The 21,722-nt window shown below is 42.5% G+C and overlaps 1 protein-coding gene across 6 annotated transcripts; it reads left to right on the top strand.

Annotated features, from left to right (window-relative positions):
- Nucleotides 1-800: 800 nt before the first annotated feature.
- stat1a (signal transducer and activator of transcription 1a) lies at nt 801-21,496 on the top strand. 6 transcript variants are annotated; one of them, XM_079669982.1, is made up of 25 exons: nt 801-902; nt 1,853-1,983; nt 3,050-3,194; nt 3,278-3,373; nt 4,986-5,069; nt 5,149-5,227; nt 8,532-8,623; nt 8,719-8,870; nt 9,027-9,185; nt 9,541-9,633; nt 9,719-9,778; nt 9,859-9,879; nt 9,961-10,051; nt 10,254-10,295; nt 10,612-10,701; nt 10,803-10,901; nt 11,103-11,238; nt 11,635-11,690; nt 13,350-13,447; nt 13,673-13,812; nt 16,169-16,357; nt 16,511-16,589; nt 16,675-16,771; nt 20,001-20,042; nt 20,153-21,496. In XM_079669982.1, exons 2-25 carry the CDS (start codon nt 1,856-1,858, stop codon nt 20,180-20,182), a joined length of 2,298 nt encoding a protein of 765 aa, XP_079526108.1. In that variant the 5' UTR covers nt 801-902; nt 1,853-1,855; the 3' UTR covers nt 20,183-21,496. The 6 variants fall into 6 exon arrangements, with proteins under 6 accessions (XP_079526108.1, XP_079526109.1, XP_079526107.1 ...); XM_079669983.1 differs by having other exon boundaries at nt 4,983-5,069; nt 13,356-13,447; XM_079669981.1 differs by having other exon boundaries at nt 4,983-5,069; nt 13,353-13,447.
- Nucleotides 21,497-21,722: the final 226 nt, after the last annotated feature.

The following is a 21,722-nucleotide window of genomic DNA, read 5'->3' as shown; positions in this document are numbered from 1 at the left end:
TGATTCCCAATCCCTCATGCTTTGCACCTGTGTCCTCCCCAAATAGTAGGCTGTACTGAGTCCCCGCCTATGCCCAGGTCAATTCAGTAGTATCGCAGCACCTTCATATACAAATATTAAAATACATCAAATTGGCTGCAACATTAGGTTTTGGTGACCATATAACAGGCTTGGATGCATTTGTACATTTCTATGTATGTTCATATGTTTTGTTAACATTTACGTAATTTGTATTTCAGATGTTGTCATTGTCTTTTCTGGGGCCAAATGAGACACATATGTTTAAGAAAGTGTTTATTTCTGCTCCCTGTCCCCCCAAAAAAATACTGTATTGATAAATAAAGCTATATTTTGACTTGACACATGTTCGAACAATTGTTAATTGTTCTTATTTTGAATGTGAAAGAAAATTTTTATCAAAAGTTAAGTTTCAGTTTCATAGTTGTCGGTGTTTCAGTTACCTTCTCTTTCTCTGAAAACACGTGGTCAGTGGAAGCTCTTCTGATAATGGTCTGCCTCCCCCCGGAAGCTACAGTATTTATCTTTTAATCACATACATATGATTCAACATCTAGGGTTGTTACCCTTACAGTGTATGAAAACAAAATATACACATATGAATTGTTGATCTTCGGCTGATACCTCTAAAAATACATTAAAAAAAATACTCTGTATTGTTTTTATGGGTGAACGTGCTAACTGACAGAACAGCCGCGTTAGCCTCGCTCTGATTGGCTGACAGAAGCAAAGGGGCGGGCACATATCTCAGATATCGCAGGGGATTGGCTGATTCTGTTTCCTGAACATAACTAGCAGGAAAACGCAGAAGCTGTCAACACAGTTTTGGGACAGCCAAAGTTATATTTCGGTGAGATATTGTACGTGTTTACTCAAATTAAAAGGTAAGTTTGCTCAATTACTTCCTTACGCAGTGACAACATGTCTCCCAAATCTGCTGTCTGTTTTTGTATGGTATGTTTAGCTAACTTGAAGCCAAACTGCGCTAAAAAAACTGCTAGAAGTCCTTATTAATTAATTGAAGTTAACTTAATTTACTGCAAACCTGGTGAGTCAGAAATATGCAATTTTATATATATATATATTTAAAACACAGTACAAATATAGTAATATAATATTGTGGGATGTTATTGACTGAAGGAATTGGGATGAGGAAACGAAACCTATGGACACATGTCACCTTTTGCAGCTTATTATAAAATATATGATAATAAGGTTGAGTCTGCTAAAGCTCCTTTATTGATATGAACTCAAATCACAACATAAAATACACTTTAACAAAACACGTTTTATGAAGTAGTTTGTCAGGATATACATTATTTCTATTTCTAAGGAGTCCTTTTGACAGGGAATTCATTGTAGGTGAAAGGGAATTTATAATAAGCTCCAGATCTCCTTTGCCCTCTAACCACACTGTGGGTGGCAATTAGATTATTGTTGTTAAGTTTATAAGTAAGTCATGTATACATCATAAAAGATTGTATGACACTTTGTAGAAGCTGCAGAGGCAAAAAAAAGACCAAATATACAACTTAAAATACAGATGTGTTAGCAGCTGCAACAGCATCACCATTTGAATAAGAAATTGCATTTATAATTTATATTTTCAACATTAAATGTGCATTTGTATAGGCTGTATGTTGACTAACAACACGTACATATGTTTGTGATAGCACATATGCACATCAGCCAAAAATGCAGTTCAGAATGATCTAAAAACGATCTATTTAAGACGTGTTGCTCACTGTAATCTGTACGCAGTGCAGCAGGTGCCGAACTTATCTAGAAGTGAAATGCCTGAATCCTCATCCATCTTCTTCCTCTCGTTCCCCAGAAGATGGCACAGTGGGGCCAGCTCCAGATGTTGGACTGTAAGTACCTGGAGCAGGTGGACCAGCTATACGACGACTCCTTCCCCATGGACATCCGACAGTACCTGAGCAGGTGGATCGAGAGCATCGACTGGTACGAAGACACAAAGAAAGAGCACAAAATATGACATCATAGTAACACGGACAGATTGGGATGTCAGGCTATTCATCAACACAATATCCACATGTTGTTTTTAAAAAACCGTCCATTCATAATTAATCAGTAATGCAAATAGGTAGTTAGTTGCAGCCATGTTACAACAAAGGTTCATCAAAGTGTGTAATAACTACGTTTTATTACTTATTAATCAATCCCTTTTCTACTGAATTAATCTTCTATATAATGTTAGAAAATAGGAAAGAGAATGCTCGTTATCAAACAGTCCTAAGGTGGAAGAATCAATAATGGGGTTGAATTTTAATTGAATTATTATCAAAACAGTTCCAGATTTTAAACGGTTTAAACTCTTAACTGGTTGGATGTTCCCTTTCTTAAATGAGCTCTCTGCAATGAATTAGTATTCATGTAGATGTGTGTGGGGGAAACTTCTGTGTAGCAATGCAGGACGAGTCTCCAACTCAAAGGAAACACTGATGGGTTTATTTGGAGCTTCGGATTCACAAGACAAGTCAGAGAGTCAGAGGTTCTGACTTCACGGTAGAGTTGTCACGTCAATTCTGAAGAACTCTACCCCAGACCCGTGTGTTCAGCTAGTTCAGAGAGAATCATCAACATGCTGCATAACAAGATAGAATCATAACACCTCTATCAGCTGATCCAACAGGCAGGAGCAGGGAGACAGAGCACTGAGAGCACAGCAGCCAGGTCACAGGTGTGTGAGCTCAGTCAGGACAGAACTGATACACTGGGTCAAAGTTATGGGCTTTGGAAAATATTTCCCCAACACTGTATAAAAAAATACATTTAAAAAGGATAGCGATACTGATTCAAGCTTTTATAAGAATAGATTAAAGCAGAAGAAGCTTTAATTAATTTAAAAGTGAATTAATACATAAAGTAATTTTTTAAGCAAAGTGCAAAACCTTATCTTGTTCCAGCTCCTGCACTTTGCCCCTTTCTTTGTTCTATGTCATTTCAATGTAATATCTTCTGAACCATACATTTGAAAGACGTAGTGATTTCTCCTCTGCCTGCTCAGGGACACGGTGGCGGATCAGGACTCTTTGGCCACCGTGCGTTTCCACGACCTCCTCGCTCAGCTGGATGACCAACACAGCCGCTTCGCTTTAGAAAACAACTTCCTGCTGCAGCACAACATCCGCAAGATCAAGAGGAACCTGCAGGTACCACGACGTTCAGCTCTGTGGAGTGTGATGGATGTTATTTATTATTTCTGCTGATGATAACTCCCACGATGAATGTGCAGGATCGCTTCCAGGAAGACCCCATCCAAATGGCCATGATCATCTCCAGAAACCTGAAGGAGGAGAAGAAGATCCTGGACGGGGCGAAGAACAGACAGGTAAGGCAGAAAATAAATATATAAAGAAATATTACTTTAGAAATGAAAGTGGGAATAAACCTGCTCCTAGTCCTGCTCCTCTGCCTCCTCAATAAAGGTATATCTTATGACCATACCTGCCAACCCTACCGATTTGAGGCGTAGTCTACCGCTTTTGACATGTTTCTACCGCCTACCGACTGAGCTGACTTTCCCTACCGATTTTCAATCTTCCCAAATTATAAAGAATAAAAATACCCCTTGGTGCTCCATAGACACTGGACTCAACTTTTAGCAGAAACCGTTTGCAGCGTGTCTGTGATCCCATCATACAAACAGTCCTCTGTGTTTCTGAAAGTGAAACAACGTGCAGAGGAAGGGCAGCGTTACCCCCGGGGCTGATGGGTAATCACTCCCAAATGAGTTTAAGGGAACAGAGACGAGGCATTTGAGTCCTGCAGGGTTTCCCCGTTAATATCAGTGTCTCGAAAACGCGTGTTGGCGACTGAAAGACATCCAGTGTTTTCCTGAAGCATCTTTCACCTACAGTGTCTCAACTGAAAGAGGACCACAAACACACACAACATATAACAACATGTTTTGTACTTTTCGGACATTTTACAGACCAAACATGTCGTTGATGTCACTGTTTACCAAGCAGCATACAATATGCAATATATGTTAAATACATGGTTTATACATGTAATTACTGGGGTTCCATTTCTTCTGATTACCTCATTTGGGCGTGCACATTTGCCGAGCGCAAACCTACCTCTTTTGGATTTGGAAAGGTTGGCATGTATGTATTACATTTGAGAGAAATTAAAAAAGAAGAGGAGGCGGAGCTAATGCCTGATCAGAATTCTACCGGAGATAAAGTTAAATTCTGCTGTGATAAAACGCCATCCTGTTCTAAACCACATCAAGGATTATTTCTGAAACAGGATGGAGCTCAAATGCTTTTTCTCTCTCAGGTTTATCACAAGGTGAGTTCCTTTTTTTATTTCCTGCTTTTTAAACACATGTGCTCTCCAGTACAGGTTAGCTCTGAGTGTTAGCGAGGCTAATGTAAAAAAAGACGAGATTACGTCCAAAACACGTCAGGCATTGTTTCTGATAGCAACTCTCTGTGGGTCCGCCATCCGAAATTACGTCATATCGGCAGCAAATCTGTATCCGCTCGTTGTTCACCCGTTTTTAAAAGATGTGGGAAAAGAGAGAGGGTTTTATTTTCTGACGCTGCGTGAGTTCCCCGACGCACCGAGAACACATAGTGATGTATACAAGACATCAGAAAGTGCATTTTGCATGATAGGTCCCCTTTAAGTTTAAATGGGGCAACTCTTTCTGGAAACATATCTTACTACAAAGACAAAACAGATTGTGTTCCCCAGGGTTTTTTCTGCATACCAAAATGCAGATTTCCCCGTAAAATGTTAGTGATGCCAGAAAAGAATATTTCTGTTTGTTTATGACTCCAGAAATATGAGTATCAAACAGAGCGTCAGACGGCAGAGACAGCTTTGTCTTTACGGAGCTCTGACGTCACGAGAATTTATATATCTTATATACAAGATCAGCCACAGTATTGCCCAAATTGTAAGTAAATATATATATTTTGTTTCTGCAGCAGGACGGCAATGGGACGATGTCGACCATGGTGGTGGAGAAACAGAAGCTGGACAACAAAGTGGAGCAGATGAAAGAAATAGTGCAGGTAAACACACCTGTCGTGTAACGGTCTATCTCCATCAAGGAAGGGCTTCTTGTCGTTAATGTCTTCTCTCGCGGTGCAGCTGGCGGATCAGAACATCAAGAAGCTGGAAGATCAGCAGGACGAGTACGACTTCATCGTCGACACCCTGAAGAACAGAGGTGGGGAAACGTCAAAGCTGTTGTTGCGTTTATTAGATGCTGCATTAGGGCCAGAGTACGCACAGAAACTCAGTGATGTTGTTCAGGATTTTACGATCGCTCTGTTGTTTCCTCGTGAATAGTGTCTATTGCTAAATATCAAAATGTAGTTTGATAAATCATCTGCAGGTAAAATTTAAGTTGCTTCAACCTTGTGAGTCTAAAATCTCAACGTTCATTCCCCCCTAAATGTACCACTTTAATATCCGATAATATCAACATTTCTTGGGCATCACTTTCTCAGTGAGGCACTCAGAGGAGAACCAGCAGTCATAGGGTGTTTCTCAATCTCGAGGATGCTTGCTTGGTAGCACATGTCTTCCGAGCATCTTGCTTCAGAAGCGAGGCAAGAATCCTTCCTGGCATTTGGAAAACAAAGAGTGGAACAGGCGAGCAAGTGTGCGTCATATGAGAGGCCCCGCCTTACATTTTCCGCCACAGATTTGGGGAAATTGGTCCGTGCGCAAAGCATTGTGGGGATTTTAAGACCGCGGAGTCTACACATGTGCAGCCTCGAAATTTTCTCCAAAAAAGTACGCCGGGATCGGTAGAATTCCAAGTATGCTGGACATTGGAACAGTCCTTCAGCGGCACTCGATGACGTAGTATGCTTGAAATATTGGCTCTGCAGCATCCTTCCTCGACATTGAAGAGGTTTCTCAATACTCAAATGTCCCCTCCTCGACTCCTATCCTCGACTCCTATCCTCGATACTTAGTCCCGTCCACAGGAGATGCGAGCGGAGGACTGAGGAGGGGAACCGAGGAGAGAGGAGGGGAAGCAGCAGGCGGTTAGAGAAATGAGAACTCCTCTCCTCTGAGCGGTCATTTTAAAGAGACGTCCATTAATGATGACAGGAGGCACAGCAGCCCTCTGTCTGATGGACAGATGTGTTCATGACCACTTATATATTTACTTTGATTCATTCACAGTGCGGTATAATGAGACAATAACAGGCTACAGATCAAACGAGTATGAGAGCACTCTCATACAAACGTAACAAAAGTATTAAAAGTAAGCAGAGGACACCAAACCAACTGAGACCCATCTGTCCGCCGCATCTACGCACTGTACCACACACACACCTACACACTGTACCACACACACCTACACACTGTACCACACACACACCTACACACTGTACCACACGCACACCTACACACTGTACAGCACACACACCTACACACTGTACCACACACACACCTACACACTGTACCACACACCTACACACTGTACCACACACACCTACACACTGTACCACACACACACCTACACACTGTACCACACACACCTAGACACTGTACCACACACACACCTACACACTGTACCACACGCACACACTGTACCACACACACACCTGCACACACACCTACACACTGTACCACACACACCTACACACTGTACCACACACACACCTACACACTGTACCACACACACACCTACACACTGTACCACACGCACACACTGTACCACACACACACCTGCACACACACCTACACACTGTACCACACACACCTACACACTGTACCACACACACACCTACACACTGTACCACACACACACCTACACACTGTACCACACACACACCTACACACTGTACCACACACACACCTACACACTGTACCACACACACCTACGAACTGTACCACACACACCTACACACTGTACCACACACACACCTACACACTGTACCACACACACACCTACACACTGTACCACACACACACCTACACACTGTACCACACACACACCTACACACACTGTACCACACACACCTACACACTGTACCACACACACACCTACACACTGTACCACACACACACCTACACACTGTACCACACACACACCTACGCACTGTACCACACACACCTACACACTGTACCACACACACACCTACACACTGTACCACACACACCTACACACACTGTACCACACACACCTACACACTGTACCACACACACACCTACACACTGTACCACACACACACCTACACACTGAACCACACACACCTACACACTGTACCACACACACACACACCTACACACTGTACCACACACACCTACACACTGTACCACACACACACCTACACACTGTACCACACACACCTACACACTGTACCACACACACCTACACACTGTACCACACACACACCTACACACTGTACCACACACACACCTACACACTGTACCACACACACACCTACACACTGTACCACACACACCTACACACTGTACCACACACACACCTACACACTGTACCACACACACACCTACAGCTCCTAAAGCATAATCAGGCTACAGCCGTTGTGTATTTTATTTTGTGAAGCACTAAATGTTCTTAGAAACATCTGGACTCTTTGTTTGTAGATATCTACTAAACTAAAGCAGATACAGAGAGTAGGCCTGTTACACTGAGTGATATATATTATACACACTGCTCTGCTTTCTGCACGGACCTCACAGCTGTTCTCACTGTAAACATCGCGTGGCAATGAAAGCAGTTTCTAATATAATATCCAAGGGATGCATGCAGAGCTGTGATTGGCTGAGATAAGTCCGGCCGTGCGTCACGCCTCCACCGTTCCCGGAAATGCATCCAGAGAGCCTCCTCGACGCTCGATGCTCGGTGCTCGATGTGCATTTAGAGAAATGAGATGTCCTTCAAAATGGCGCGCTGAAATTAATTTCCGGGTCACTACCGGAGGACCGAGGAGTCGAGGAGTCGAGGAGGGGAAATTTGAGTATTGAGAAACCTCTTGAGAAACACCCATTGTTTTGGTACTCCAACATAAAGTTATGTGATGAAGCCCTCTGTGTCGCCAACGCTAGTGGAGTACTTTGGGAACGTCTACGGGGTTGAGCGTGCCGTGAACGTTGTGATCAGCTGATTTTGCGCAGTTCTCCAGTGTGTGCGCGGGTCACAGGATGTGCACAGGGGAGTCTCCCGGTAACAGCTGCCCCGCCCCGTCTGTGCACACGGAGACCGACTCTGGAAAAGCTTCACAAGTACGTCGGTACGCAAAGGCGCTTAGTGACACAAGTGACGGTACGCATTACAGATTTTTGCCGCGCATGCGTACCAGTTATGTGCATCCCTGATTATACACACAGTTTCAAACGGGAGTGTATCTCATCTCAATGGCCCCTCGTCAACGGTTTTGAATAATTCACAAATTAGGTAAAAAATAAATAGCATAAATCGTGCGCAGGGGGAAATTGTAGTAGTATCAAATCAATTGATTCAGATTTAATTTGTGTGTGTGTAGAGAATGAAATAAATGGCATGACACCGAAGGAGCTGGAGACAGAGAAGATGAGGGTCCTAGGGATGTGCCTCGAACTGAAGGCCAAGCGACTGGTGAGCAACAAAGACGTGTTCATGCCTGAAAATAACTACACACCTGCAAAGTTGTGTGAGATTGGAAGCTAAGGTTTCTCCCGTGTTCCCCCCAGGACGTGGTGTCCCAGCTGACGGAGCTCCTGAACGTCACGCAGGCCTTGCTGTCGGACCTGATCTCAGAGGAGCTGCCGGAGTGGAAGCAGCGGCAGCAGATCGCCTGCATCGGAGGCCCGCCCAACGCCTGCGTGGACCAGCTGCAGAACTGGTGAGGACTGGAGTACCATAACATTTCAATACATGACTTTGTCTTCAACACAGATCCTCCCGTTTGTTTCCATCTCTCCTGCGGTCCTTTCTTCTACTTCCCTTTCCTAACTATCTGCTCCTCCTCTTCCTCCTCTTCCTCCTCTTCCTCCTGCAGGTTCACAGCAGTAGCAGAGAGTCTTCAGCAGGTCTGTCAGCACCTGAAGAAGCTGCAGGAGTTGGAGCAGAAGTTGACGTACGAGAGCGACCCCATCACGCAGAAGAAGGCGTACCTGGAGGCCCGAGCCCTGGACCTCCTCAAGAACCTGCTCTCCAAGTGAGGACACACACACACACACACACACACACACACACGTACACTCTGGCTTTCAGCTTACTTTATGCTTTTATTTTGATGGCTTGTTATGTCTGTTTTTAACATGCATGTTTTTTTAAGGGAATTAAAGTGTGTGTGTGTGTGTGTGTGTGTGTGTGTGTGTGTGTGTGTGTGTGTGTGTGTGTGTGTGTGTGTGTGTGTGTGTGTGTGTGTGTGTGTGTGTGTGTGTGTGTGTGTGTGTGTGTGTGTGTGTGTGTGTGTGTGTGTGTGTGTGTGTGTGTGTGTGTGTGTGTGTGTGTGTGTGTGTGTGTGTGTGTGTGTGTGTGTGTGTGTGTGTGTGTGTGTGTGTGTGTAGCTCTCTGGTTGTAGAGAGGCAGCCCTGCATGCCCACCCACCCACAGAGACCCTTGGTGCTGAAAACAGGCGTCCAGTTCACAGTGAAGCTACGGTAAGAATCTAAAATCAACAACAAACTCTTTTCCTGATGTCTCTCCTCCTCTCCATCTTCTACCAACGCTTCCTTTGTGCTTCAGGTTCCTGGTGAAGCTGCAGGAGTTTAACTACCAGCTCAAAGTCAAGGCGATGTTTGACAAGTAAGCTGAGTTCAAGAGTTTATATAAATTGCTTAAAAAAGTGGTGTAATAATAATACGTGATCTCTTTCTGTTTCTCAGAGATGTTACAGAGAAGAAAGGGTGAGTCTCAAAACCATTTACGCGCATATCAGAATATATTCTCTGAGACTCATAATTATTGACTTGTTGGCGCTGCGTCAGGTTTCGGAAGTTCAATATTTTGGGAACAAACACCAAAGTGATGAACATGGAGGAGTCGAATGGCAGCCTGGCAGCGGAGTTCAGACATCTGGTAAAGATTCATAGATTTGCACTTAATGTTTTTATCCATAAATAGAATAATAAGTCGGGTGTGGTTCGTTAATATTCCAGCTAGTGGATTCATATTTTCTGGTATGATTATAAAAGTGGGTAATGTAGGTTAAGACTACATTTGTGAGTGCTTTGGTGAGGGGAGAAAACCGTTTTAAAACGTTTTGTACTTCTTCACGCAGCAACTGAAAGAGCAGAAAGTTGCCGGCAACCGAACGAACGAGGTAAGAGAAACAACATCAAGAGAAATAAAGTATCAAAGGTTTTGGATTTGAAGGTTTTGTAGGAAAATAAGAGAAACACAAAAACATACTGTGTGTGTGTGTGTGTGTGTGTGTGTGTGTGTGTGTGTGTGTGTGTGTGTGTGTGTGTGTGTGTGTGTGTGTGTGTGTGTGTGTGTGTGTGTGTGTGTGTGTGTGTGTGTGTGTGTGTGTGTGTGTGTGTGTGTGTGTGTGTGTGTGTGTGTGTGTGTGTGTGTGTGTGTGTGTGTGTGTGTGTGTGTGTGTGTGTGTGTGTGTGTGTGTGTGTGTGTGTGTGCAGGGTCCCCTGATCGTCACAGAGGAGCTTCACTCGCTCACCTTCGAGTCGGAGCTGCAGCTCAACCAGTCGGGACTCGACATCAAACTCGAGGTGAGACTAGAAGAAAGATCCTAATGGACTCAGGACTCATCAGTTCATGTTGAGTGGGAAAGTGTGTTCAGGATTAATTCCTGTTGTGTGTGGTGTTGTAGGCGATGTCTCTGCCTGTTGTGGTCATCTCTAACGTCTGTCAGCTGCCTGCTGGCTGGGCCTCCATCCTCTGGTACAACATGCTGACCACTGAGCCCAAGGTACACACACACACACACACACACACACACACGCATATGTTACCACAGCTGTCATAATCAAAATGAGAAAAAAATAGAAAATCTGTGTAACATTTCAATCATGATAAAACATTGGTATCAGCCGAAAAGCTCCAGTAAAAGTCCCCTATATTTGACATGCACTCAGTCCTTCATCAAGTCTCCTCCTCTCCTCTTCCTCAGAATCTGAAGTTCTTCATCACCCCTCCTGCGGCGAAGTGGTCTCAGCTGTCGGAGGTCCTGAGCTGGCAGTTCTCCTCCGTCACGCAGCGAGGCCTGAACCAGGAGCAGCTCAACCTGCTGGCCGACAAGCTGCTCGGTAGGAACCAAAGCGAACAGCGAACTACCTAAACCACAAAATACGTAAACAGTTTAGAAATATGTCCAAACACGAACCCCTCCGACACCTGCAGAACCTTTCACACTTGACAGAGTTCGGCAGACCTCAACGGGGGCCTTTGAGGAATGTGTGAAAGAAACAAGTATTTTAGAAATATGTTGTACTTTTGTAAAAGCATTTGAAAAATATTTGCTAAAATATGCAAAAATGACAGAAAAAATGTGATTAGACAAATCTCCAAAGAAGACACTCTCCTGCCAAATAAATACCTTAAAAAAAAAAAAAAAAATCTCTGCTAAAAATATGTAGAAAAATGTGTGAAATGTTAGAAAGATTTTATTATTTTTAATATGAATTGTAAATGTTTTTCTGCAGGATCTAAAGCCCAGAGGAACCCAGAAGGACAAATCCCCTGGGGCAAATTCTGCAAGGTGAGCCATGGCCATTTAAAGAACGTCTTCTCACTGCAATCTCCCAAAGAAAGGCAGTTTTGGTATAAAAGTAATTCAATCAGGAGAGAGGATTTTGATGAAAGAATACATATTTATTGGCAGGAATACACAAATGAATGTAATGGAGTTTTGGCGATTAGGCCCCGCTGTGCGGGAGTATCATTCGGGAGGGGAGAACCGATCCGATGAAACTGCCCGGCGTCTAGACCCTGGTGGTGGTGAATGGATAGTTGGGTTCGGTCTGAAGGGGAGGAGCTTAGATTGACACTGGTGGTAGTGAATGGATGTTTGGGGTCGGTCTGAAGGGGAGGGGCTCAGCTTGACCCTGGTGGTGGTGAATGGATGTTTGGGGTCGGTCTGAAGGGGAGGGGCTTAGCTTGACCCTGGTGGTGGTGGTGAATGCATGGTTGGGTTCGGTCTGAAGGGGAGGGGCTTAGCTTGACCCTGGTGGTGGTGAATGGATATTTGGGTTCGGTCTGAAGGGGAGGGGCTTAGCTTGACCCTGGTGGTGTGAATGGATAGTTGGGGTCGGTCTGAAGGGGAGGGGCTTAGCTTGACCCTTGTGGTGGTGAATGGATATTTGGGTTCGGTCTGAAGGGGAGGGGCTTAGCTTGACCCTGGTGGTGGTGAATGGATAGTTGGGGTCGGTCTGAAGGGGAGGGGCTTAGCTTGACCCTGGTGGTGGTGAATGGATAGTTGGGGTCGGTCTGAAGGGGAGGGGCTTAGCTTGACCCTGGTGATGGTGAATGGATAGTTGGGGTCGGTCTGAAGGGGAGGGCCTTAGCTTGACCCTAGTGGTGGTGAATGGATGGTTGGGTTCGGTCTGAAGGGGAGGGCCTTAGCTTGACCCTGGTGGTGGTGAATGGATAGTTGGGGTCGCTCTGAAGGGGAGGGGCTTAGCTTGACCCTGGTGGTGGTGGTGAATGGATGGTTGGGTTCGGTCTGAAGGGGAGGGGCTTAGCTTGACCCTGGTGGTGGTGAATGGATAGTTGGGGTCGGTCTGAAGGGGAGTAGCTTAGCTTGACCCTGGTGGTGGTGAATGGATAGTTGGGGTCGGTCTGAAGGGGAGGGGCTTAGCTTGACCCTGGTGGTGGTGAATGGATAGTTGGGTTCGGTCTGAAGGGGAGGGGCTTAGCTTGACCCTGGTGGTGTTGAATGGATAGTTGGTCGGTCTGAAGGGGAGGGCCTTAGCTTGACCCTGGTGGTGGTGGTGAATGGATAGTTGGTGTCAGTCTGAAGGGGAGGGGCTTAGCTTGACCCTGGATTCAGAAGGACAGGAGGTGAAAGGGGTGGAGGAGGGTTGCGTCGAGTCACCTGAAATGACAGCTGTCAGGGGGAGAGCAGATTTAAAAGGTTTAGCGGAGCGCTATGATAGGCTTGTGAGAATAGAGCGAAGTGATTGGTTAAGCTGGGGAGTGACGCCCCCGATCACTTATTGAGAGGAGAGACAGTAGTAACATAGACATAGTGAATGAATGACTAAAGACGGTCTTCCTGGTTGAACTTGCGCTGAGCTTCATGTGTTGAAATCCATGCAGGAATATATGAAATTGTGTTAAAAATACATGTTGCAACTCGTGGTGTTCCCCTGCTGGATGCATCACTTTTGCTAAACTAAACACCCGTTCTCCTGTCCAGCAGCAGAGTGCCAATGAGAAGGCTTTTCCCTTCTGGCTGTGGATCGAGGGGATCCTGGATCTGATTAAAAGACACCTGCTCAGTCTCTGGAACGACGGGTGAGTACTAATTTGAGACGGACACATTCATGCATATTCACACATTAAGACATCAATAAAAGCACAACAATCAACAAAATAACAGCCACTTCAATAACTTTGAGAAATGTGCATTAGTGCAATTTTTTTGTCCATAGCAGCGTAAAAAAGTGTCTGGTGCGTGACTGCTGCTAAATGACCTTGGTTATATGTTTCTTCATATGTTTTTTTCTTTTATGTTTGCAGCTGTATCATGGGCTTCATCTGTAAAGAGCGGGAGAAAGCTCTGCTGACTGATAAATGTCCCGGGACCTTCCTGCTGCGCTTCAGTGAGAGCAGCAAGGAGGGAGCCATCACCTTCACCTGGATCGAGCACGACGTCCACGGTGAGCAGAACATTGCATTTATAAAAAACTACTTTGCACACGTGTTGAATGTTCGTAGTGTCCAGAGATGGTACAAGTACACACGTCCTTTACTCAAGTAGAAGTACAGATACTCGTGTTTAAAGATACTCTGGTGAAAGTAGAAGTACTCACTAAACTTCTTTGCTCAAGTCAAAGTAAAGAACTTTGAAATGTCCTTCAGTAAAAAGTACCCATAACTAGCAGCTGTTTTAAAGAGTACCTGACCTCCCTTTATATTAATAGAACAATAATGTCATTGTTAGCTAATGAATGTTTCCATGGTGACCAACGGCAACATGACAACGTTTCCATTGGTCCCTCTTCTTTAGAGAAGACCAGGAAATGATGGATACACGGATCGTGTTCAAATCAATAGGCACGCAATGACTCTAAATAATAATGATCACGCACCCAAACACACATTCAGACTAAAGGAACCAGCCTGTTTGGAAAATGAGAGAAGTAGAAAGTACAGGTATTTGTGTTCAACGTGTAAGAAGTAGAAAGTACAGGTATTTGAGTTCAACATGTAAGAAGTAGAAAGTACAGGTATTTGTGTTCAACATGTAAGAAGTAGAAAGTACAGGTATTTGTGTTCAACATGTGAGAAGTAGAAAGTACAGGTATTTGTGTTCAACATGTAAGAAGTAGAAAGTACAGGTATTTGTGTTCAACATGTAAGAAGTAGAAAGTACAGGTATTTGGGTTCAACATGTAAGAAGTAGAAAGTACAGGTATTTGTGTTCAACATGTGAGAAGTAGAAAGTACAGGTATTTGTGTTCAACATGTAAGAAGTAGAAAGTACAGGTATTTGTGTTCAACATGTAAGAAGTAGAAAGTACAGGTATTTGGGTTCAACATGTAAGAAGTAGAAAGTACAGGTATTTGAGTTCAACATGTAAGAAGTAGAAAGTACAGGTATTTGTGTTCAACATGTAAGAAGTAGAAAGTACAGGTATTTGGGTTCAACATGTGAGAAGTAGAAAGTACAGGTATTTGTGTTCAACATGTGAGAAGTAGAAAGTACAGGTATTTGTGTTCAACATGTGAGAAGTAGAAAGTACAGGTATTTGAGTTCAACATGTAAGAAGTAGAAAGTACAGGTATTTGAGTTCAACATGTAAGAAGTAGAAAGTACAGGTATTTGTGTTCAACATGTGAGAAGTAGAAAGTACAGGTATTTGGGTTCAACATGTGAGAAGTAGAAAGTACAGGTATTTGTGTTCAACATGTAAGAAGTAGAAAGTACAGGTATTTGTGTTCAACATGTGAGAAGTAGAAAGTACAGGTATTTGTGTTCAACATGTAAGAAGTAGAAAGTACAGGTATTTGTGTTCAACATGTAAGAAGTAGAAAGTACAGGTATTTGAGTTCAACATGTAAGAAGTAGAAAGTACAGGTATTTGTGTTCAACATGTAAGAAGTAGAAAGTACAGGTATTTGTGTTCAACATGTGAGAAGTAGAAAGTACAGGTATTTGTGTTCAACATGTGAGAAGTAGAAAGTACAGGTATTGGTATTTGTGTTCAACATGTAAGAAGTAGAAAGTACAGGTATTTGTGTTCAACATGTAAGAAGTAGAAAGTACAGGTATTTGTGTTCAACATGTAAGAAGTAGAAAGTACAGGTATTTGTGTTCAACATGTAAGAAGTAGAAAGTACAGGTATTTGTGTTCAACATGTAAGAAGTAGAAAGTACAGGTATTTGGGTTCAACATGTAAGAAGTAGAAAGTACAGGTATTTGTGTTCAACATGTAAGAAGTAGAAAGTGCAGGTATTTGAGTTCAACATGTAAGAAGTAGAAAGTACAGGTATTTGTGTTCAACATGTAAGAAGTAGAAAGTACAGGTATTTGTGTTCAACATGTAAGAAGTCAAAGCCAGAAAGATGTACTTAAGTACAGTAACGAGGTATTTGTACTCCACTACTTCCCACCTCTCTCACACACACACACACACACACACACACACACACACACACACACACACACACACACACACACACACACACACACACACACACACACACACACACAAACTGTCAAGTGGGAACTAAGTATGTTTTTGTGTTTCTCTTATTTTCCTACGACACTGTTATGATTGGCTGTGAATACGAAAATATCAAAGACAGGCCATTTATTTCTATTTATTTATTTTTTGAGAAAGTGGGCGGTAATATAAGATTATTTTCTTCTCCCTGCTCCTTTTCGGGTACGGTGTGTTCATAGAGACATGCTTTATAAATAATTGTTATACGTTAAGTTGTGCTTACCATGAACGTAACACAAAATGAAATGTTAGCTTCTCCCTCATGGTCCGTGTTTCTGAACGCAGACAAGCCGCTCTTCCACTCGGTGGAGCCGTACACGAAGAAGGAGCTGTCGGCCGTCTCCCTGTCCGATATCATCCGAACGTACAAAGTAATGGCCGCCGAGAACATCCCGGAAAACCCGCTGCGCTTCCTCTACCCGAACATCCCCAAAGACAAGGCCTTCGGGAAGTACTACGCCAAACCCACGGAGGGTAAGAAGTCACTAAAGCCTATTTCTTTCACTTCTCTTTGCACGACTGAACACCTGGAGCCAAGTGCTGACTAAAGCTGGAGCACTCGTGCATTTCTGAACCCATTTTCTTTCCCTTTCCACACGATTTAATCTGTGTGTTACTGCCTTCCAGCTGCAGAGCCCATGGACGTGGAGAACTGTCCACCGAAGAGCGACTACATGAAGACGGAGCTCATATCTATCTCAGAAGTGTAAGCAGTGTTAAAAACAACAACATGATTTATTGAATTATTAACAGATGAAATACTAAGTCTCTGTCCACGTTCTCCTGTGCAGACATCCATCCAAACTGCACGAGAACATCATGCCGATGTCTCTGGACGACTACAAGGAGTTAAGGCAGTACGTCAGTCCCCGAGACATCGATGCTGCGGTGAGTTGGCATTTTAATGAAGGACAAAATCAATACAAATCTATAACTGAAAAGGTAATACAATCAATCAATCAAAACGTTATTACAGACTCAGGGTCCAGATGAAAGACAAGACATTACATTACATAAATGACATACACAGCATAAAAAAAAATCATAGTTTAAGAATAATTTAAATCCTACAAAGAGATAGCAATGTCTCCACAGCTGCGATTGGTAGCGTGTAGTACTAAACCTTATGTTTGATAAGGCCAAGAGGATTCAGATCAGAGTCATTAAGCCGGCAAATACATTCATACATGAGATCTCTAAAGACAGCTTGTAGAGTATTGACTCCTGCAGCCACAAACATTTCACTTGCCCTAGACCATCGAGGTCTCTTCAGCAGTATTCTCACGGCATCATTATAAGTAGGGGTGCAACAACTAATCGACTTAATCGATTCAAATCGATGACCAAATTGGTTGCCAACTAATTCAGTCGTCGATTCGTTGGTGACGTCATCACGTGTGTTTTAACGCGCCGTTAAGCTCCAACGTTATCGGCCTTTTTATCGGTACTGGAGACATTAAAAAAATATATGTCATGTGTTATTGCTACAAAAACATTATATCGCAGTCTTAGTCTCGCTAACTCGTTTCTAACATGCAAAAAGACAAACAAATGCGTCTACGATGTATTTTTGATCAGTCTGTGTGGGAGGGGGCGGGGCAGTTTACACACACACATGGCTGCTACATGCAGCAACACACACACACACTGCGGAGATGGCGGAGAGAAGGCGCTCCGAGGTGTCTTTACCCGTCTCGATGTGGACGATGCTCGTTACCAAAAGAGCAATCAGAGTTTAGCATGTAAGGGCGGAAACACGAGCAATTTGTAAACATTTAGTAAAAGTGCTCCACATCCAGACGGAGGAATGCACCGGGTTCCACTGTCTTTAGTAGCTCTGTAGCCCCATCCACGAGTAACGTTTCCACGTCAGGTGTTATGTATGCTAGCAGCAACACACGGAGTTAACTACATTATACAAACATGGGTTACTGATTAGAGGTAACTGAGTTATTTATTTAGTTAAAGTTTCAGCTATTCTGTTTACAGTTCTGTTTACAGTTCACATTATTTAATATGATTTGTTAAAACACTGTTGTTTCTTTTGATGTGAAATATTATTTATTTAATTTAAATAAAAAGCAATGTTAGTTTTGTTCACAATTTGTTTAGTTAATTTAATAATATATGTATTTTTGAATCAAGTATTCATCTTTATTGTCTTCATTGTTAGTTTCCACATGCCTAAAACAACCTCAAGCTAAATCTAAAAGTTGATGGCTAAATAAGAGCGTTAGAGAAATTGTGCAAGGCAGTAATAGCCCGAATAGTCGATTAATCGTTTCATTAATCAATAGATTCATCGATTATCAAATTAGTCGTTTGTTGCAGCCCTAATTATAAGCTACTTGAAGTTTCCGTAAACTTGCTTTTCTGTAGTTTGACCACAAATGTGCAGTCTAGAGTGGTGTGCAATATGCTCTGAACAGAGACATCTTCCCTCCATCTGTACACGCACTAAACTTAAGAGAATGTTTGTTGTGCATACATCCTCATTGCCTATAAATATCTTCATCATCTGTCATTTGTTCTGTAATAAAGTGTCCAAGATATTTTAACTTATTACAGACACTAAGATGAATATCAGACAATTTAAAATCAGGACATTTTAGACATACACAAGTAGAGTCATCAGTTATCGCAGTAGGTAAGGAGTTTCAAGGTTTCTGTCTTCTGTCAATGTCTGCTGTAATCTACAACAGCGTAAACGGGTTAAAGAAATATAAATCATTAATATTTAGACCCTAATACGCTGTTGTAGTGATAAGGGGCCGTATTCACAAAGCATTTTATCTTACCGCTAGGAGTGCTCCTAACTCGCGCTAAAACATTTTACGTAGGAGTTTTTTCTTAAAAGTTATTCACAAAGCCGCTGAGACCTACTCATACTAAGGATAAATCACTAAGAGTGACCTAAGAGTGACCTAAGAGTGACGCGCCGTTGCTATGGATGACGTCGATTCTCGTGCATGAGTTTAGAAGCGGTCAGTACGGTGATTGGTTGTTCAGAGCAGGCGGTCTCGGTGAAACTCATCCGCAACATCCCACAAACGAGCCCACTAAAACAAGGAGATAGCCGAGGCTAGAAATGTATTCCTATCAAATAGTTATGGACAGTGCAGTTAGCAGAATACACGCATGATGACAAGTTTGTGCAGACCACGATAATGACGTTGTATATGCACGTTAAAGAGAGAGAGCAAACAATACAAATACGTAAATTGCATTAAATCAAGGAGGCAATTAAAAGCACCCCGCAAACTATTATCCAATGAGCATATTTCCAGCACTTAAACACTTTCAATAACAGCCCATACCGCCGTTCAAGTCCCCCTATCATGATGAATGAAAACAATCTGCGTGTTGATGGAATGTACTTTCTTTCTATTGACGAACACGTCCTCATCTTTTGATGACGCAATTATTTTTATGTGCGTCCCGTCAATAGCACCGACCGCACCGGGCATACCTGCATTGCCATGAAGTTGGCTTTGATCCTGTGTAGTTGTTGATTGTCCAAAGGAAACCGGATAAACTGTTGGATGATATGTGGTCTAGAGAGCGCGTTGATGGTTTGGTTTATGGCACGGCTGACTGATGGTTGCGATATTCCTAAATCGTCGGCATTGCAAAGTTGCATTTTCCCTGTTGCTAAATATCGTAGTGTTGCCAAACATTTTATTTCCGGACTAATCGGGTTATTCCTGTTAGTCGGGGATGTTATTGCATCCCGCACTAATTCCACAACAAGTTTGATACCCTCACGATTTAGCCTATATCTCTTGATCAATTCACAGTCTTCCATTGTCTCCAAAACATTTCGTCTCTCAGCCATTTTCAGATTCTTTGTGAATAGGTCTTACTGAGTTAGGAGTCCTCTCGAGGACTTTTAAGCTCTCCTAAACTTAGGTGCTACTTTTAGGCCTAAAATACTTTGTGCATTGCTCTTAGTGAATACAATTAGGAGTCCTAAATTTAAGACTGACACGCCCATTATGTTTAGGAGTTTCTCCTAAATTCGCCAGTTAGGAGCTACTTTTAGCCCTAAGATCCTTTGTGAATACGGCCCCAGATCTGTCTTCCTTTAAGTCTTGTCTGTTGTTCCTGTTGCTTTCAGACCAGCAATCTGATGGATGGATTTGAAGAGTTTGACGTTCAGGTAGATCTGATATGTTGCTCTTCGCGTTTTCATCGCTGCTGCTAAATATGCTTTACCTCTCTTAATTAAACATATGAATGTATTAAGTCCCTCTCTTCTTTTCTCTCCAGATGAGCGCAGACTTTCCAAACCAGAACTGATGAGGGCGTCTTCACAAAAACACTCTAAGAGGTGTTGGAAAGACATGGAGACAAGAGCCCCATAGAGAGGCGATATCCCGTCCATCTACTTCCGCCCCATGGGACCTTATTTTGGAAAAAATATTTATTGAAGTGAATGGAGAGAGAAAGATTATCTCTCGATCCCGTTTGAATTGTGCCACGAATTACACATATTTGATGTTTGTCAATCTTAACAAATTATTTCCATGTCAAAAAAAGTCACCGTTTTTCGTAAAACTGTTGAAATATAAGACTATGAAAAATACGCAACTAGAAAGACTACAAATCCCAGAGTCCCAGTCCCGCATGCTGGCTCTCAATGACCGACTAACTCCCCTTGTGTGTGTGTACAGCTCTCAACATGCGCAGACTTGGAGTGAGTTTCACCTCTTTTAATACTTTCCGCCTCATTCTGAAAGAAAGAAGTGAAATGTGCCAACGTGACGGCCGTCTTGGTGTGTGGTGCGAGACGGGAGATGTAGTTCATTGAGCGGTTTCACACAAAAAAAAGTGTTACTTCACAGTTTTCCCACACATTTTTATTTTTCTGACTTAAAAAAATTATCTTTTAAATTGACAAACATCATATGTGTAATTTGTGGCACAATTCAAACGGGATCGAAAGATAATCTTTCTCTCGCCAATGACTTCAATACTTTATCCGAAATAAGGTCCATGGAGGTCCCCCGGAAAGGGAGGGACTTCGCCACTCCATATGGACGAGATTAGGATAATTTTAAATATGGCCTATGATCAAGTATAAACGCCTTCAGGTTTAATCACCCAAGTAATCAAATGACTGTTTATACATCCAATCTAGACATTATCTGTCACTTTATTGTACATACATATTTCTTTTTATTGTGAAACTCCCTCTAGTTTCTGTTAAACAGTCAAATATATGAATGTGATGCCTTTTATTGTTCTGTAGCAGAAACTGTGAGTGTAAACATCTGTGGAGTTTTAATGTAGCACTTAACGCCACTCTATGTATCTTGCTTTAATTGGAAATTAGTTTTAAATTTTTATGTAGCTGGAGCTGATATTTAATCATTAAACCTGCCTGTGTGAATACAAGAAGACAATGTGTGTGTTTGTTATTAACGAGATTATTTTAATGAACTTTTACACAAAAGACACACTTGTCCTTTCACAGATACCATTTCCTAAAAGTCAAAGTCTGGTGTTTTTAAATCTGTTTGAAGTGTTTATGGTGGGAAAATAAGATTTTTTACATCTACAGGAATTACAAAAAGTACTAAAATAAATATAAACATTAACATTTTGCAATAACTTTGGTTGTGTTTCTGCAAATGGCTATTTTCTCGATCTAATGTGAGTTTTTTTTTGTTTAATCTGATTCTGTGCAAAAACTAATAATCCACCAAAATAAATGTTGTTGCTAATCTTTGACATATCCAAGACTGTGATAAAATATAAAAAGCCGACCCCCCCCCCAACATTTATTATGTGGAAAATAACAGCCTTTTTGTGCATGTTTTTCATAGAAAATGCGAAT

This window comes from Notothenia rossii (assembly GCF_949606895.1).
Source record: "Notothenia rossii genome assembly, chromosome: 3".
NCBI lineage: Eukaryota > Metazoa > Chordata > Actinopteri > Perciformes > Nototheniidae > Notothenia > Notothenia rossii.
This window is presented reverse-complemented; position numbering and strand designations above follow the sequence as displayed.

Coding starts and splice junctions, on each gene's coding strand:
- stat1a (XM_079669979.1), top strand. CDS start 1,856: ATGGCACAGTGGGGCCAGCTCCAGATGTTGGACTGTAAGTACCTGGAG. Junction 10,902..11,102: donor TGCTGACCACTGAGCCCAAG/GTACACACACAC, acceptor CCTCTTCCTCAG/AATCTGAAGTTCTTCATCAC. Junction 16,772..20,000: donor CCCGAGACATCGATGCTGCG/GTGAGTTGGCAT, acceptor TGTTGCTTTCAG/ACCAGCAATCTGATGGATGG.